General features: G+C 54.0%; 1 protein-coding gene across 1 annotated transcript in view; it reads right to left on the minus strand.

Annotated features, from left to right (window-relative positions):
- Window positions 1–15049, minus strand: part of PRIMA1 (proline rich membrane anchor 1) — a 59800-nt gene that overhangs the window by 14213 nt on the left and 30538 nt on the right. Inside the window, 3 exon segments of the mRNA XM_024760032.1 lie at window positions 6753–6756; window positions 7130–7152; window positions 11445–11480. Of these exon segments, the coding sequence (XP_024615800.1) occupies window positions 6753–6756; window positions 7130–7152; window positions 11445–11480 (63 nt within the window).

A 15049-nucleotide genomic window follows, 5' to 3' on the forward strand; every position in this document is an offset into this window, starting at 1 on the left:
AAAAAAAAAAAAAAAAAAAAAAAAAAAAATAATAGGTACCTCGAAGGGTACAACAGTGACAGATTTCCCAAAGGAAAATGACAGGGAATAGTGACAGATTTCCCAAAGGATACCATGGGTGGCTTCATTATTAAATTACTATTATTGACGATGTTGTTATTGTTATAATCATCAAGGTGTAATTTACATATAGTGAAATGCAGCCATCTTAAGTGTACCATCTGATCAGCTTTGACAGATGCGTCCACCAGTGTAAGCCACACCTCTTATCATGACATAGAATATTTCCATCACCCCAGAAAGCTTCCCTGTGGCTCCTTCTAATCAATCCCTACCCTGTTGGCAACCAGCAAAACCCTGTTTTGCTTTCTAAAGTCACAGATTAGATTTGCTTGTTCTTGAAATTCACATAAATGGAATCATGCCAGTGTGTTTTTTTGTTTGCTTCCTTCCTATAGCAGTGGTTTTGTTGATTCACCCACATCGCTGCATATTTCAGTAATTGCTTCCTTTTATAGCTGAGATGTATTCCATTGTATGGATATACCGCAGTTTATCCTGTTCACCTGCTGATGGACACCTAGGCTGTTCCCAGGTTTTGACTTTTGTGAACAAAGCTCCTATAAACATTTGCGCACATGGTACAGACATACGCTCTTGATAGAGACATGTGTTCCTATTTCTCTCGGATAAACAGCTAGGCATGGGATCACTGGATCCTGTGGTTTGTGTATGATTAACTTTGTAAGGAATTGCCGTGCTGTTTTCCCCAAGTGCTTGTACTCTTGTATACTCCTGTTGGGAACAAGGAAAGATGGAGAGAAGGGAGTGGTTACAGGTTACCAAACTGTTACCAAATTGTGGCATTGTTGCGTCTGGATTAGGAGATCCAGGAAGCCTTTATGTGCTTCCCAGGGAACAGCTGCTAAAGCCCCATTAACAGGTGCAAGGTCCCCAGAGGTGGAGCTCAGATCCTCACAGAGACCAAGCAGATTCAGAAATGCATCCTAAGAAATGACTGGAACAAGGATGCCACTGAGCCACATGGCTGCTCTCAGCCCGGTGAAAGCGGGCCTTTAGAAACTCCAACACTGAAAAGATAGAGAATATAGAATTCAAAAGGGGAATAAACTCTGGAATAAGGGAGAGGCAATCCAAAAGGATTCTCATTTTTCCCCATGATGAACTTCTTCAGTGCTTTTTCTGTGAAATATCAAACACAAAATCCTTCCCCCTCATTGTTCATCTTCGGGGTGCCTCTGGCTTCGCTGAGTCTCCCCAGGGTGACTGGGCACAGATATTCCCCACAACAGTGGTCATTGCTGGAGAATCAGAAGAGCAACCAGATACACGGGGTCCCAGCCCCAAATGGTTTGCATTTTCACTGCCAAGGGAAGCAATTTTGTTTTCTGTCGATTCTACCACCCAGGCTATGACACCTCTGGGCAAGTGTCCAGGGCCAAGCCTGCAGCCCATGGGAACCCTCACACCAGTGGCCCACAATTTACCCAACACTCCCATGGCCAGGGCATTCATCTACCAGTGTGTGGTCTCGGTCAGGGGCAGCATCCCTCCTGGGGGCATTTGGAAATCCGGGGGCGGGGGCTGTCTTTGGTCGCCTAGCAGCTATGGATATTAACAACAGTGACCCGGATATTCCCACACAAGGTAGACTTGTCCCTCCAGAATGCCACCAGGGCCCCTGTTGAGAAATTCCATCAACTTGAAACAGAAGAAAGGGTTGATTCTAAACTGCGTTTGGAATTAGATGCTAAATTTCAGAGTGCTGTCTTGTGATGTTCTTTTCTTTACATCCGCTGTTAATGAGGTGGGAATTTCCTTCTTGCTGACTTTTTTCAAACACAGTTGATAATGAAAGCAGGGAGGTTTGTTCTAGAGGGTCCTTCTGCAGAGGGTACCCCTCTAATATTCAGCTCACCACTTGCATGTGAGGAAACCACCCCAAGCAAAAATACTACCAGATATGAAAAGAGGGAGGTGTTTTGTGAAACAGTCCAAGGCGTAAATCTTGGATTTTGCCAGGAAAACAGCTATTGTGTTCAAAGAATGCATCCTTATTTATCCTTGCTTGACTCATTCCTTTTACATTAGAAAAGATCAGGAGATGTTGGAGTCTGAGGAAGCCTAGGAGGTGTCATTTCAGAAAAGAGAATAAATGCTGAGGCTCAGGATCAAGCAGCTTTCCCAGGGGCCAGGATTAGGACCCCAGGATCTTTAGGCTGCAGGCCAGGTCTGCCCCTGCCTGAACTTCCTTCTCACTGGGCGTGGCCAGTACTACCTTACAGATGCGATAAGACCGCTTACCCTGTGGGCAGACGGATGGCTCATATTCGAGAAGACAGAATCATGAAGGTTCTCACTCATTCATTCATTTGTTCATTCATCCACCACACATTTACTAATCACCCTCTGTGCCTGGCACCGTGCTAGGAGCTGGGAGTACAAAGATGAATTAGATGTAAACTGTGCCCTTCCCGGGTCTAATGCCAGCTGACCAAGACCTGATCACCTTGCTCAAGGAGGCAGCAGGCTCCCAGAGGAGAGGAGTCACAGGAGGTGCTGATGTGCAAGGCGAAGGTCACTTGTGGCCGAGGAGAGGAAGCCACTTGGCGCCAAGGTTCAAGGGGAGGGTGATGCCTTGTGAGAGGCAGGTGGGCAGATGGAGGAGGGTGCTGAGGCCACCAGAGCGTGAAGCCCCTGACACGAGGCTGCTGCGGAGCTGACTTCTCTGTCACTCCCCCTCGCTCCCCGCCAAGATTCTGCAAACACGACAGACAGGCAGGAGCTGTCATGATATCTCAGGGGTCACGACACCCTCCCTCCTGGGACTCAATGAGGCTTTGTCTGCTGTATTCATTAAACACCCCTGATGCCTGTAAAGATAATGAGACTGGCAACCAGAGAGCGATTTAGAACAACACGGACTCAGTTTTGCTTTTTCGCAGTAGCTGCCGTCTTTTCAGTCAAGAAATGCAGCGTTAAAAGCTTATATTTGGGACTTCAGCTTCCGGCCAAGGTGGAGTACGTTAAAGGCCCAGAGTTGGCACCACTACCCATCCCCTCCCAACATCTAAAAGATGTACCAAATATACAAAACAATGGTCTCAAAACAATGGACATCAAGGCAACAAAAGGCAGTGAGAGACAAGAAACAAAGGAGGTGGGAGTTCCCTGGAGGCCTAGTGATCGGGATTCTGGGCTTTCATTGCTGTGGCCTGGGTTCAATCCCTGGTGGGGGGAACTGAGATTCCACAAGCTGTGCAGTGCAGTCAAAAAACAAAACAAAAACAGAGAAGGTGAGCGGTACGGCTGCCCCAGCTTACTGCCTGGAGACAGTTTCTAAACATCAGTCCTGGAAGGGAGATGTGGCCCAGGTCCAGCCCACTGAGAGCATCGAGGAAATGGGGCTGAGAGGAAGCAAGACAGATGAGGCCCCTCCCCAAGGGCACCTGCAGAAAAGCAGAGGGAGCCAACAGCACCCACAAATAAATAATTACAGATTATGGCAAGTGCTAGAAAAGAAATGGAGAAGAGGCTGAGCTGCCCCCACAAGTGTCTGGAAAAGAAGCAGTTGGGGGCAGAGGGGTCGCTTTGGATGTCGCCATCTGAACGGTATCACGGGGGCTAAGCAGACCAAGGAGATTCCTGCTGGGGTGTGTGGACCTGCCTGAGGTCCGGTGTCACAGAGGAACTGCGTGAGGTCAGCTGCTCTCTGGGACAAGCGCCTTTCCTGTATTCCTCACTGGGGTATTTGTGTCTATCAAATGGGACGACAGAGACAGTGTTCTCGAGGGTACCAGGAGTACCTCCCTCCCTTGCGTGGCACCAACTCTGAGGCCGCTATTAGTCCCCCTTCTGCAGTGGGGACACACAGGCAGGGGCCTGCCAGGATTGGAACCAGGTGTACCTTGTGACAACACTCATGGCCAACTCAGTGCGTATTTACCTTGGACCTGGGGCCTGCCACTTCCATCTCTTCTTCAGAGCCCGCTGTGCACTGGAGATGTTTGATTGACAGGAGGGGAACTGAGTGGGGCATGAATGAATCAAAGGAACAGTGAGTTGGGTGGAAACAACCTTAGTTTTGCAAGATATTTTTCAAGGATTGCTAGAAGGGAGTGAGAGCCATGTTCTTTGTTTTAACCTGACGTTTCCATTGTGAGATGGAGGCTGTGATTTATCCCTGGCTCGGCCTCTGGACCCGCATGTGGCCACCTGGGGAGGCCAGCCCCACGCTCACGTGGCTCAGTGTTTCTTGAGCGCAGCCTGCTTGCCAGGCCCTGCTGGTGACACCACGCGCATGCAGTAGCCTCTAGGGCATCCTTAGACGTCTCTAACTTTCACAGTCTGGTGACTCATGCCCAGGCTACCCGAGTGGCTTCCCAACTGCTGCCCAGGAGCTGGCCTTGGTCACGGCCAGGTGAGGAGGTGTGACCTGCACAGAAAGCTGCTTCCTGCCCCTCGCAGCTCAGCTCCCGGCCCGCTGGGCGGATCACAGCCACTGAGCGTGGGCTGCAGTGTCAAGGGTCCCCTGAGCTGCAGAGACCCGTCTCCTTTGAGGGGCTGATGTCTGTAGACACGCTTCCCAAACCACAGCGGACACGCTCAGCCTTTGCTGTGGAAACTGAGGTCAGAAGCTGGCCCGGGCCTCGCGACACGGCCAGGGACTCGTTACCCTTGGGCATCAGGTGCTGCCCTGGGCTTTGGGAGCAGATGCGAAGGGGGCCACACAGCCCCGATAGGGACGGTCTCGGGGCACAGTTGGCCCTCAGAGTGGGTGGGCTCCGTTTCACCTCCACACCCTGCCGCCCACGTGGAGGGTCTTGAGGACTCTGTCCAGCATGTCTAGGAATCGTGCACACACTGCAAGTTGATGGAGTGTCTGAAGAGCCTTTAAGAGGATGGTTACTCTCGTCTTGCCTCTGCCTGCTCACCTAAAACCCCTGTTGGTTTTATGTGGCTCACGAGGACAGCAAGGGGTCCAGGAACTTTGCTAGTACATTTGTGCGGTGGCAACACCCGGCCCCCAGACCCTTCAGACAAAGGAGGACACGAGGCCGGGAGGAGGGGAGGGACAGACCTGGGCTTCCCGTCCCCCAGCCCTGCTTTATGTGCTGCCGCCAAGGACTGTGAAGGACCTGGATTCTCAGAAGTTCCTTCACGGGCTGATGGCCCTTTCCCTTCACTGCCTCGGGGTCCCCAGCCCCACCTCTGTTGGGCTGCTTGACACAGACCCCAAATCCAACGGCGGCGGCCCCTCCCTCTCACGCCCCACACAGAGCCCATTGTCTGCGGGACACAAGGGACCAACTCAGGCCGCTGCTCTCCATTCACCGGCACAGGCCTCCACTGGGAGGTCTGTGCCAGGGGCGTCCACCCCGCTGCCTGGGCCAGCTTGCGGGGAGGCGCTCACTCGTTTCCTACCAGCACGTTGCCAGCGTGTGTGGCTGGACTTTAAACCACAGATACAAGCGCAGACCTTGATGCTTTACACAACGCCCTGCAATCAGCCCCCGTTTCTGGAGAGAAAGGAGAAGGCTCGTTTGAGTTGCTCCGATGAAAGCAGTGAGCATCGGCGCCTCAGCGCGGGGGCTCCTTCCACCCCTTCTCGGCCACTGGGAATCTGGCTTTGGGTGCAGCACAGAGACCCCCCTTTTCCATAAGTCTTCCGCATTCCTCCCCCAGACCCGAGGTTCCCACAGCAGGAAGCCCCAGGCTGCCTAGGAAGAGCAGGCAGAAGGCGTGAATTCCCTGCTCCTGGGGGGGCCTCAGCAGTTTGCCTTTTCCAGAACCCAGGGCCCCTCCCTCTCCCCCCTGCAGGTTGGACACTGCAGCCTGAATGGGGGGGGGGGTCCCTGGCCTCCAGGGCGGCCAGGGAGGGGCAGTGTTCCGGGGAATAAGTGCTGTGACGGCGCGGAGGGCCATCTGTCTTGCCCACTACGCCTCCCGCAGTCCTGTCGCTGGTCTCCACTGACTTCCACACCCAGCCCGGGAGCCTGTTCCCTTCCTGTTCCTGCCAGCCGGGCTCTGGGGGCTATTGCAGCTGAGCATTGCCTGGCTTTCGTCTGCTGTAGATGGACTTCGTTGGTCTACGGAAGCGCGGGAGGCCTTGGCCAGCCTCTGGTGAGGGGCTCTGCCAGGAGACAGACCTCAGTTGGCCACCAGGACTCCAGAGGGGCTGGAGCCACAAGGGCCAGCCAGGCTGGACATCTCACTGGGCTTCACAGGGAGGGCTGCCCAGGGCCCCTGGACCTCCCCTCTCTGTGCTACCAGCGGCCCCCGCAAACATCTTCTCCACCTCGGCTTCTTTTCCGCCACTGCTACGTGTGTGCAGCCTCTCTCAAGTCCCCACCTTCTGTGCTGGAAGCATCCATCAGTGAGCTGCCCCCTTCCTGTCCTGCCCTCGTTCCAGGCTCAGACCCCAGCCTGGGGGTCAGCACGCCCTCTGCTCCACAGCTAGGCCACCCGTGGCCAGTGTGGCTGAGCGCTCCGACCTCCTCTCCACCCGCCTCTCCCTGACTCCTGGGGAGCCCTGTCTGGTTATCACTGTCACCAGGCCCCTCCTCCCTGGGGTACCTCCCCTAGTTCAGCACAGTGGCTCTTCAAAGGACCTGGAAGGATCTGGGGTTAAATTCCAGATTCCAACCCTGGAAAAATCATTTAATCTTTTAGATTTAATCTCAATTTAAATTCCACTATAAATAGGGAGGAAACAACAGCACCTCCTCCACCGGGCTGGTGCAAGGATTAAATGAGATATGAGATCAGAGAGCTCACAGCAGACACCCCTTAGCTGCCCCCGCATCCTTCCCCTTCTCCCTTGCAGAACCCCAGTTCTCCTCCTGTGTCCCTGATCCCCTCTACAGGGCCCAGGCTCTGGGGAGGCGGGACCAGCCCAGGAGGTGGGTTTTCAGTGGTCTCAGCCAGGCCTGGTTGTTCCAGCCCTCTGGCCCTAATTGGATCAGAGGTGGGCACGTCATGCAGTTCTGGCCAATGACACGAGGGGAACAGTCTGCTGGGCGCTTCCAGACCTGTCTCCTTGCTGTTAGAGGCATGAAAACAGGCAGGCTTCTTTCCCTGTGGACACTGCCATGCCCTTCTTTACCACCAAATAGAGCAGCTTTGGGGGCGCTGAGGGTGCTGGCGTGGAGGGTGGGTGGATTGCAATGCGAAGTAGGGTGGCCTCCAGGGGCGACTTTTGAGCAAAGACTGAGATTTGGTAAGAGGGTTCATCATGCAGGTACCTGAGGGAAGAGCCAAAGCAAAGGCCTTGAGGTCACTGCAGGCCTGGCATGTTGGCATGACGTGGGCAAGGGGAGGACGGGAGGAGATGAGATGGCTCAAGGTCTGGAGGCCATGAGAGAGGTGTGGGCCTTTACACTGAGAAATGAGGTGCCATTGAGGGGTCTGGAGAGGGGGTGGTGAGATGTGACTTACACATTGGCTCAATCACTCTGTGTTTAGAGTAGACTATAGACCGTGTGTGTGTGTGTGTGTGTGTGTGTGTGTGTGTGTGTGTGTGTGTATGGCAGGGGATGTGTGCCAGTGTGGGAAGCTGGGAGGATACTGCCCATAGCCCAGGAGAGAGCTGACGGTGGCTCAGACGGGGGTCAGCAGTGGAAGTGGTGGGCAAAGGTAGATTCTGAATATGTTTGGAAGGTAGGGTTCACGAAAGCTTGGATGTGGGTGTGAGAGACAGAGAAGAGGTAAGGATGACTTGAAGGATTTGGGGCTGAGCAAGCAGAAGGATGGAGCTGCCATCAAGGGACGGGGAAAGCTGGGGCAGGACAGGCTTGCTGGGTGTGGAGGTCGGGAGTAAAGTCTGAAATTCCCATCACACACCCAAGGGAGATGGCAACCCAGCAGCGGGATCTAGATTCTGAGTTCAGCAGCAAGGGCTCTGCTGGAGGCATAAATTTGGGAGCTGTCAGCACCCAGTCCTGAGAGGGGATGAGATCATCAAGTGAGGAAGCGTGAGCAGAGTGGAGAGGAGGGTCCAGCCTGAGCCCTGGGGAGCTCCACGGGAAGAGGCCAAGGAACAGAGAAGGAGGCAGCAAAGGAGGCTGGGAGGAGAGGCCAGCAAGGACAGGGGCCAAGGAGATGTGGGGTCCTGTGGCCAAGTCAGAGCAGGACGTCAAGGAGGAGGGGACAGTCCGCTGTGCCCGCTGCAGCTGACGGACAAACACCACGAGGCTGAGAGCCAGCCGCTGAATGGAGCAACATGGTGGTCACCGCTGACCACCACACGGGTGGTTTTGCAGAAGCGCTGGAGGAAGCTTGACCGGGGCCATCTAGGAGGGGATGTGGGGAGAGGAAATGGAAACAGCAAGTATGCACAGCTTTTTGGTGGAGTTGTGTTGCAAAAGGGAACAGCAACATGGAGCCGTAGCTGGGGCGAGCAGTGGTAGCGAGAGAAGGATTGATTCTAAGACGGGAGATGAAGCGTGTGTGAGTGCTGGTGGGCGGGACCCAGGAGAGGGGGCGGCCTGTGCACAGGTGGCAGGAGCTGTGCTGTGGAGGAAAGGTGGGGGGATGACAGGTGAGAGTCAGTGGAAGCTGCCTTCGGAGGGAGGCCAGGCCAGCGCCAGGGCTGAGAGCAGGATGGGGGAGGGGTGGGCGTTCCAGGGGAGCAGAGAAGGTGATCCGGTTTTCTAGGAGGGCAGGTGGGTGACTGGTCTGGCTGGGGAAGGGAGGAGCTTGAAGGGCCAGTGATGTGAAGGCGAGTCCAGTTCCAGGTTGGCCTTCAGCTGCCGGCGGTGGGCAGCCGGGTTTGCCCAGCGTGTATGATGAAGTGGGTGCACCCGGGGGAGTGAAGACGGTGCTGGACCAGAGGCGGAAACTGAGGCACACCGCCTGGTCACGTGAAGACGCCCAACTCCACTTGGGTGGGTGGTGGAGCTGGGATTTGAACCCAGACATCTGGCTCCAGGGCCAACCCGTAACTGCTACAGAGACCAAAAACCAGCGAGCCAGCAAATCCAGGGGAGCAATGCCGGGTGTGGAAAGGGAAGATCGGTGTCACCTTGGGCTGTGGGGAAGCCTCTCTGAGGAAGTGGCATTTTGGTCGAGCCCTATAGGGTTGGGGACAGGGGACAGCCCTATGGAAAGGTCCTGTCTGGGTTGGCCTAGGCTGCAAGGGAAAGAATGGGGAATGGGCAGCTGGTGCCCCCAGCCTCTGCTTCCCCCCTGGTGATGGGGCCACCCCGCTAAAGCCCTGCTGAGGGGCTCTGGGCCCTTCCATCCGTGAGTCCCAGCTGGTTCCCTGAGCTCCACGAGATGCTCACTCCTCTGATTTATTTACTTCTGCCCGCGTCCCGGGCACGGAGCCCAGCGTGGCCGCTTATCGTAAAGGACACGGTTCTCAGGATCGGCTCCTGGGGGGGGCATTAAGAAAAAACCCAATACATTATTAATAATTGTCTCCATCGTTCCCGTGCCTAATTAGGAAAGGAAAATTATGAATTGGATTGAAGTGTGTATGGTGGGGGCAGCCTTGGTGTTTCCTGATGCCAGGGAGAGGCCTGGGTGGAGGCCTGAGAACAGGAGGCCGCTGCCTGGGGCAATTAATTTTGCCTCTGATGGCGACTGCAGAACACGTCTCCCCTTGTTCTTCACCCAAACAGCCCTCTTTGTGAGGCTCCCCAAGGCCGGGACTTGTACTCAGCAGCTCTGCTATCTTTCAGGAGCTGCAGCCCACACTTTCTCTGTGCCCGGCCCTGGGGACCCTCCCCAGATCTGCCAAGCCTTCGGTTCCCACCCAGGGCTGCAGATGGACTGCTGCCTGGAAGGGCTACGTTCAGCCAGCTTAGAACAGCGCAGCGCTGTCCAGAAGTGAGGAGACGGTGCCACAGGGGAAAGCTCTAGGGAACCACCTGAGCCCACCCTCATTGCCCCGACTCCTCCTTGTTCGAGGACAAATCCATTCACTCCCTCAACAGCTATCTGCTAAGAGCCTACGACATGCCACGCACTGGGCTAGGTGCTGGGGAGAGGAAGGTTGGCAAAAACACACAGGGACACTGCCCTTGTGGTCCAGTCTGCTGAAGAATGGACACTAATTCACTAACCACCAGCTAAATGCACATTTGATTCCCGCCTCACCGAGATACTGGGCACGTGCCTTAGGTACAAAAAGCAGGAAACTACAGAACAAAAAAATAAGAATTCCCCGAACATGAAGACCCAACATAGGTTGACAGAGCGCGATGGGCTCATCTTCGTGAGAGGCTCATGACCTTGGGACGGGAACATGCTCCCAATGGTTTATGTTAAATGCCCAGCAGAGCCCCAGCACCGAGTTGATACTCAATACCTGTTGGAGAACTTTCTCCCTTTCCAGAGGGCACTTAGATGATGGGGTCTCATGACTGCCCAGTCAGGTAGAATCTGCTCGGTCCAAACAGCTGTCATCACTGTGAAGAGGGGTTCAGGATCAACTCAGCCCAAGGGTCAACAAACTCGGGCCCACAGGCCAAATCTGGCCCACTACCTGCTTTTGTAAATAAAGTTTTATAGAAACACAGACACGCGCCCATTTGTTTACATATTGTCACGGCTGCTTTCTTGCTGCATCGGCAGAGTTGAGTAGCCGCAGCAGAGACTGTATGGCCTGCAAAGCCTAAGTTATTTGCTCTCTGGCCTTTTACCCCTCCCTAACTTCCGGTGGTCTTCGGCTGAGATTCTCAGACAAGCTTAGAAAACTGATCTGAGAGACCCCTGAAATTATACCGCGTATTTGCATTTTACAAGTACACGTTCCACTCCTTCCATTTTATATTTTAGAAAGTCCCTTTACTCCAAATGTCACACCAGTGCCCTGGTGGGGAGGTGTCTAGACATGTGACACAGGGCTCTGTTCTGTCTGGGAGTTTTAACAGTGCCAGTCTTGACTTGGCACCCACCGCACCTGCTAAGTGGTCAGTTACCGGGGGCACGACATTCCCTGGAAGGCGGGTGGGGAGCATCTACTGTGGTAATATGCTAGGTACCATCCGCGGCCCTGCTGCAGGGGCAAACAACAAAGGGCAGGGTCACCACCATAACACGTTTGGTGGCTCTTCAAGTCAGGTCTAGGGCCCGTGAGTGGAGGCAATGGGACGGGGGCAGATTTAGGACTGACCACCCCAGGAGCTGCCGACACTAACTGTCCTTCGTTGCAGCAGGCTGATTCCTAAGGCTGGGACAGCCCGCCGCTTTGGCGTTAGGCTCCAGGATGCTTCTGGCTCCTGCTCTGTGGAAAGGCTTAGCCTCACCTTAGCAGTGGCACAGGCGGCTCGGTTCCATTCCTCCTCTGACAGTTCTAAGCGCATAGGAGAGCCTCTGGCCCCTCCTTCCTCCCACTGGCCCCTCTCATGGGTACATCTCGGGGTCTTTTTATTTGTTGGGCATTTGGACATCAGCTGCTGCAGCTGCCTTGCCCAGACTTGGTTGTGAAGGTGTGGGAGGTAAGGCGGGAGCTGCTTCCCACCTGTGCTGAGGTGCAGGGGGCATGCAGCTACCTTGACTTCCCTGGGCACCTGTACTTTCTTTAGAAGACTGCCTGGGGCTGCTAGAGTGGCCGAGCACAGGCAGAGAACCTGGGAATTTACTCCTCCAAAGCCCAGAGAGTCCTCAACCCGTGACAGGTACCAGGTGGGACAGTCAGCCTTTGCCACTGGCTGGGGACGATGGTGAGACATCACCAAGCCTCCAGAGCACCCTACGGGGTCAGGCTCAGGCCTCCTGGACTCTCACTTGGCTTCCTCCCCGCCCTGTCCCCCCTCCTCTGTTGCCTTCCTGTCTCCCCTGGGAACGCCTCCTTTAAGAATCCTTGTCTCTGAGTACAGGTTCCACGTCAGGAGCCCTAGACTCGAGGTCACCATGGTACCGAAAGATCGTGGCCTGCCTTCTAAGGCCTCAAATAAAATTACATCCCAACGAGATTCATGTGTGATTTCTATGTTCTGGAAGATTCCTTCCCAGAACCACCCTTTGCTAATTCTCTGGACTGAGCCTAAGTTCTGTTTAAAAGGCCCCTGTTGGGTTAACCCAAGGATGATTTTTGTCCTGAAGGCGACTACAAAGGGACAGTGACACAGCTGAAAAAGATCACTGCTGCTCAATTGGTCTCTGTTAAAAAAGGAAGAAACCTGCAATGTCTGTAGCTTTGGGGCAAAACCAGAGTATTAAGAAGGAAAGAAACCTGTATGGATGGTCCATGGCTGTGCTCTGACAGAGTAGCCCCCCGCCACATGTAACACCTAAATTTAATTAAATTAAAAGTTCAGTTTCTCACTTGTACTAGCCATATTTTAAGTGCTAATGGCTACCATACTGGACAGCACGGATACAGATCATTTACGTCATTGCAGGAAGTCTACTGGATGGCACTTCCAGGTGTCCAGGGTGATGAGAGGTGAGACGTTCTGCTTCGCTTTCCAAAAAGGGAGCCAAGAGTAGTTTTCATACCTCATGGAAAGCAAAATGAGACAGCCACACATATGACAACTGTGCTCTTTTCAAAGCCCTTTTTTCTTCAGATTCTTTTATTCCATTCTCATTTCTCCTCCCCCACTAATAGGCCAAGGCAGGAACTCTGAGCATCATTTTACAGGTAAGGAAACTGAGGGTTCCTCAGGACCAAAGAGGCAGAGTCACAGAGCGAGTCAGAGCTTCTGAGCTGTAAGGCCTCCGCTGCCACTGCTGGGAGGTTCCAGGACAATGACAGCAGCTGGGAGGCCCAACAAGTCAGCTCTCTGAGGAGCTGTAAGTGTGCTGGGGCGCAGCCTAACACCCACGCTTGGCAGACACACTCAACAGCCATGTGGCTTGGTGAGTGGAACACGTGACCCAGAGTGGTCACTCTGTCTTTGAGATAATGAAGCAGTGGCTCTGCCCTCCGTGACGAGCAGCTGTGCAGTGGTTTCGCTGCAGGGGAACGGGGCCAGGCCCACGAGAACCCCACCATCACACTCCCCGTGGACAACTTCCGTGACGCTGGCCTGTCTGAAGGATGGGGCAAGCTGACCCTGGGCAGAAGGTCTCAACTTGGCAGCTGGCTCCTGCCTGGGAATTCTGTTCTCTTTCTGGACAAGCAGCTCATTCTCAAGATCAAGGCCACATAAGCTGGTGGCGTTGCTTGGAAACCCCTGGAACTTTTGAAAGTCACTTCATTAGTCTGGACTTCAAATGCCCATATGCCAGATGGGAGTGGTGAGCTTGGCCTAGAGCTGGGCTCCTCAGCCTCGACACTGTTGACATTTTGGGTTGGATCTTCCTTTGCTGTGAGGACTGTCCTATGCGCTGGACACACTGGCTGCCGGCCTCTACCCGCTGGATGCCAGGAGCACCCCTCTCCCAACTGTGATGACCAAATGTTCCCTGGGGAACAAAATCTCCCGGTTGAAAACCAGGGGACTGGAAGGTCTCCAGGGCTGTTCCCTGGCTCCACCACGCTGTGCAGAGATGGATGCCTCCAATGCGGGCACGGCCAATAGTGCAGCCCTGACTCGCCTCCCAGAGTCCAGCACACCAGTCCCAGACAACGGAAGGAGTTAGGCCTGATGGCCTCCCAGCTGGAACCTGAGATTCCAAGCCAACTGCCTCCACGACGACCCCCAGCTACTGAGAGGCTGCCCAGCGGAACTGCCCCTAACAGCATCCAAGAAGAGGGGAAGGCGTTATTTTCCGAAGCATCCATAATTCTCTCTGCCAAGGCAGGAGACAATGTGCCCTTGCTGCCCACAGTCCAGTTCATTCTAAATCGGAGAACAAGGAGCCCATTCACTCTCGGGAGGGGCGGAGGGCAGGCCGACACCCCTTCCAGGAAACGGTAGCCTTTAGCCTTCTCTGAGTGCTGGTGAGGGTGGCACAGAAACTTGGGAGCTGGGAATGGGCACTGTTCATATTGTTGTCGTGTTTTTTCTCTGGTGAAAGAAGGGGACAGAAACTAATGGACGTTCCTCCCTGACCCGCCAGGCAGAACTCTGTCATTTTTCCTGGGGAGAAGACTTAACAATAGTGATTCTTCTTAAAAGCCACTGGACACCGTCCCTTTCTTAACTGGAGAGATGAGACCACCCTCTTTTCAAACAGGACTCCCTCGAGAGTGGAAGGCACAGTGGAGCAGGGTGTCTCTGTCCCGTTCTGGGCAGAGCAACTCAAAGTCCGGGTGCAGGAGGTCACGGTCCAGGATGCATTAAATCCCACAAGGTGAAGTAGGAACAACTTGCCCATCATACAAAGGTGCTGTGATCGCCATCTACACAAAGTCACGGCCACTGTCGCCTGCGTTCACACACGTCAGACCTCTAGACTGGGGCTGCCAGGCTGTTTCTGAGCCTTCACCAGTGTTTTGTGTTTGTTATCTATTGGCAGACTAGCAAATGCCCAAGGTTTCAGAAAATTTTATGGAGGACTACTTTTATGTCTTAAAAATATTTCAAGGAGCTTAATACAACTATAATGATAATAACAGCCCCTCCTTTGCTAAGCCCTTTTTAAGCCACATTGCGTGCGTGTGTATCACCTGATTGAGGTCTCCTGATCCATCAGGAGACGTGGGTGTCACTGTCCCCAATTACAGACGCTCAGTGAGGAGAGGTCACCGGAGAAGCCAGGATTCCAGGACCATCTAATGTCAAAGTCCGTCTTCTTTCTACCACATCCTATTGCCAACCAGGCAAAGACCACTGCTATTGGATTTTGGCGGCAGGGCGCCTTGGCCCAGCTGGAAGAACAGATTGGAACATTGCCGGGGGATGCCTCGACCTCAGACCCATGGCTTCCATGGGGAGTGTCCCCGGCCACACTCCCAGCCTTCTCTAGCCCTTTACTCACTCCTCTTAAGGGTGGAGGGTAGGACTTACTCAGCCGAAGATCCGTGAGACGTGCACAAGACCTGGCAACACAGTCATGCCCACCCTGGACCCCAGGAGTGATGGAAAAGGGAAATAAAACTCTCAGCAAGGGAGAGATTGGGAGAAACTTTTTATACGACATTCAGGATAAATACTCCCCTTTTTTTTTTTTTTTTTTTTTTTGTTATGGT

Source organism: Neophocaena asiaeorientalis, unplaced genomic scaffold, assembly GCF_003031525.2.
Source record: "Neophocaena asiaeorientalis asiaeorientalis breed wild unplaced genomic scaffold, Neophocaena_asiaeorientalis_V1.1 scaffold476, whole genome shotgun sequence".
Taxonomy (NCBI): domain Eukaryota; kingdom Metazoa; phylum Chordata; class Mammalia; order Artiodactyla; family Phocoenidae; genus Neophocaena; species Neophocaena asiaeorientalis.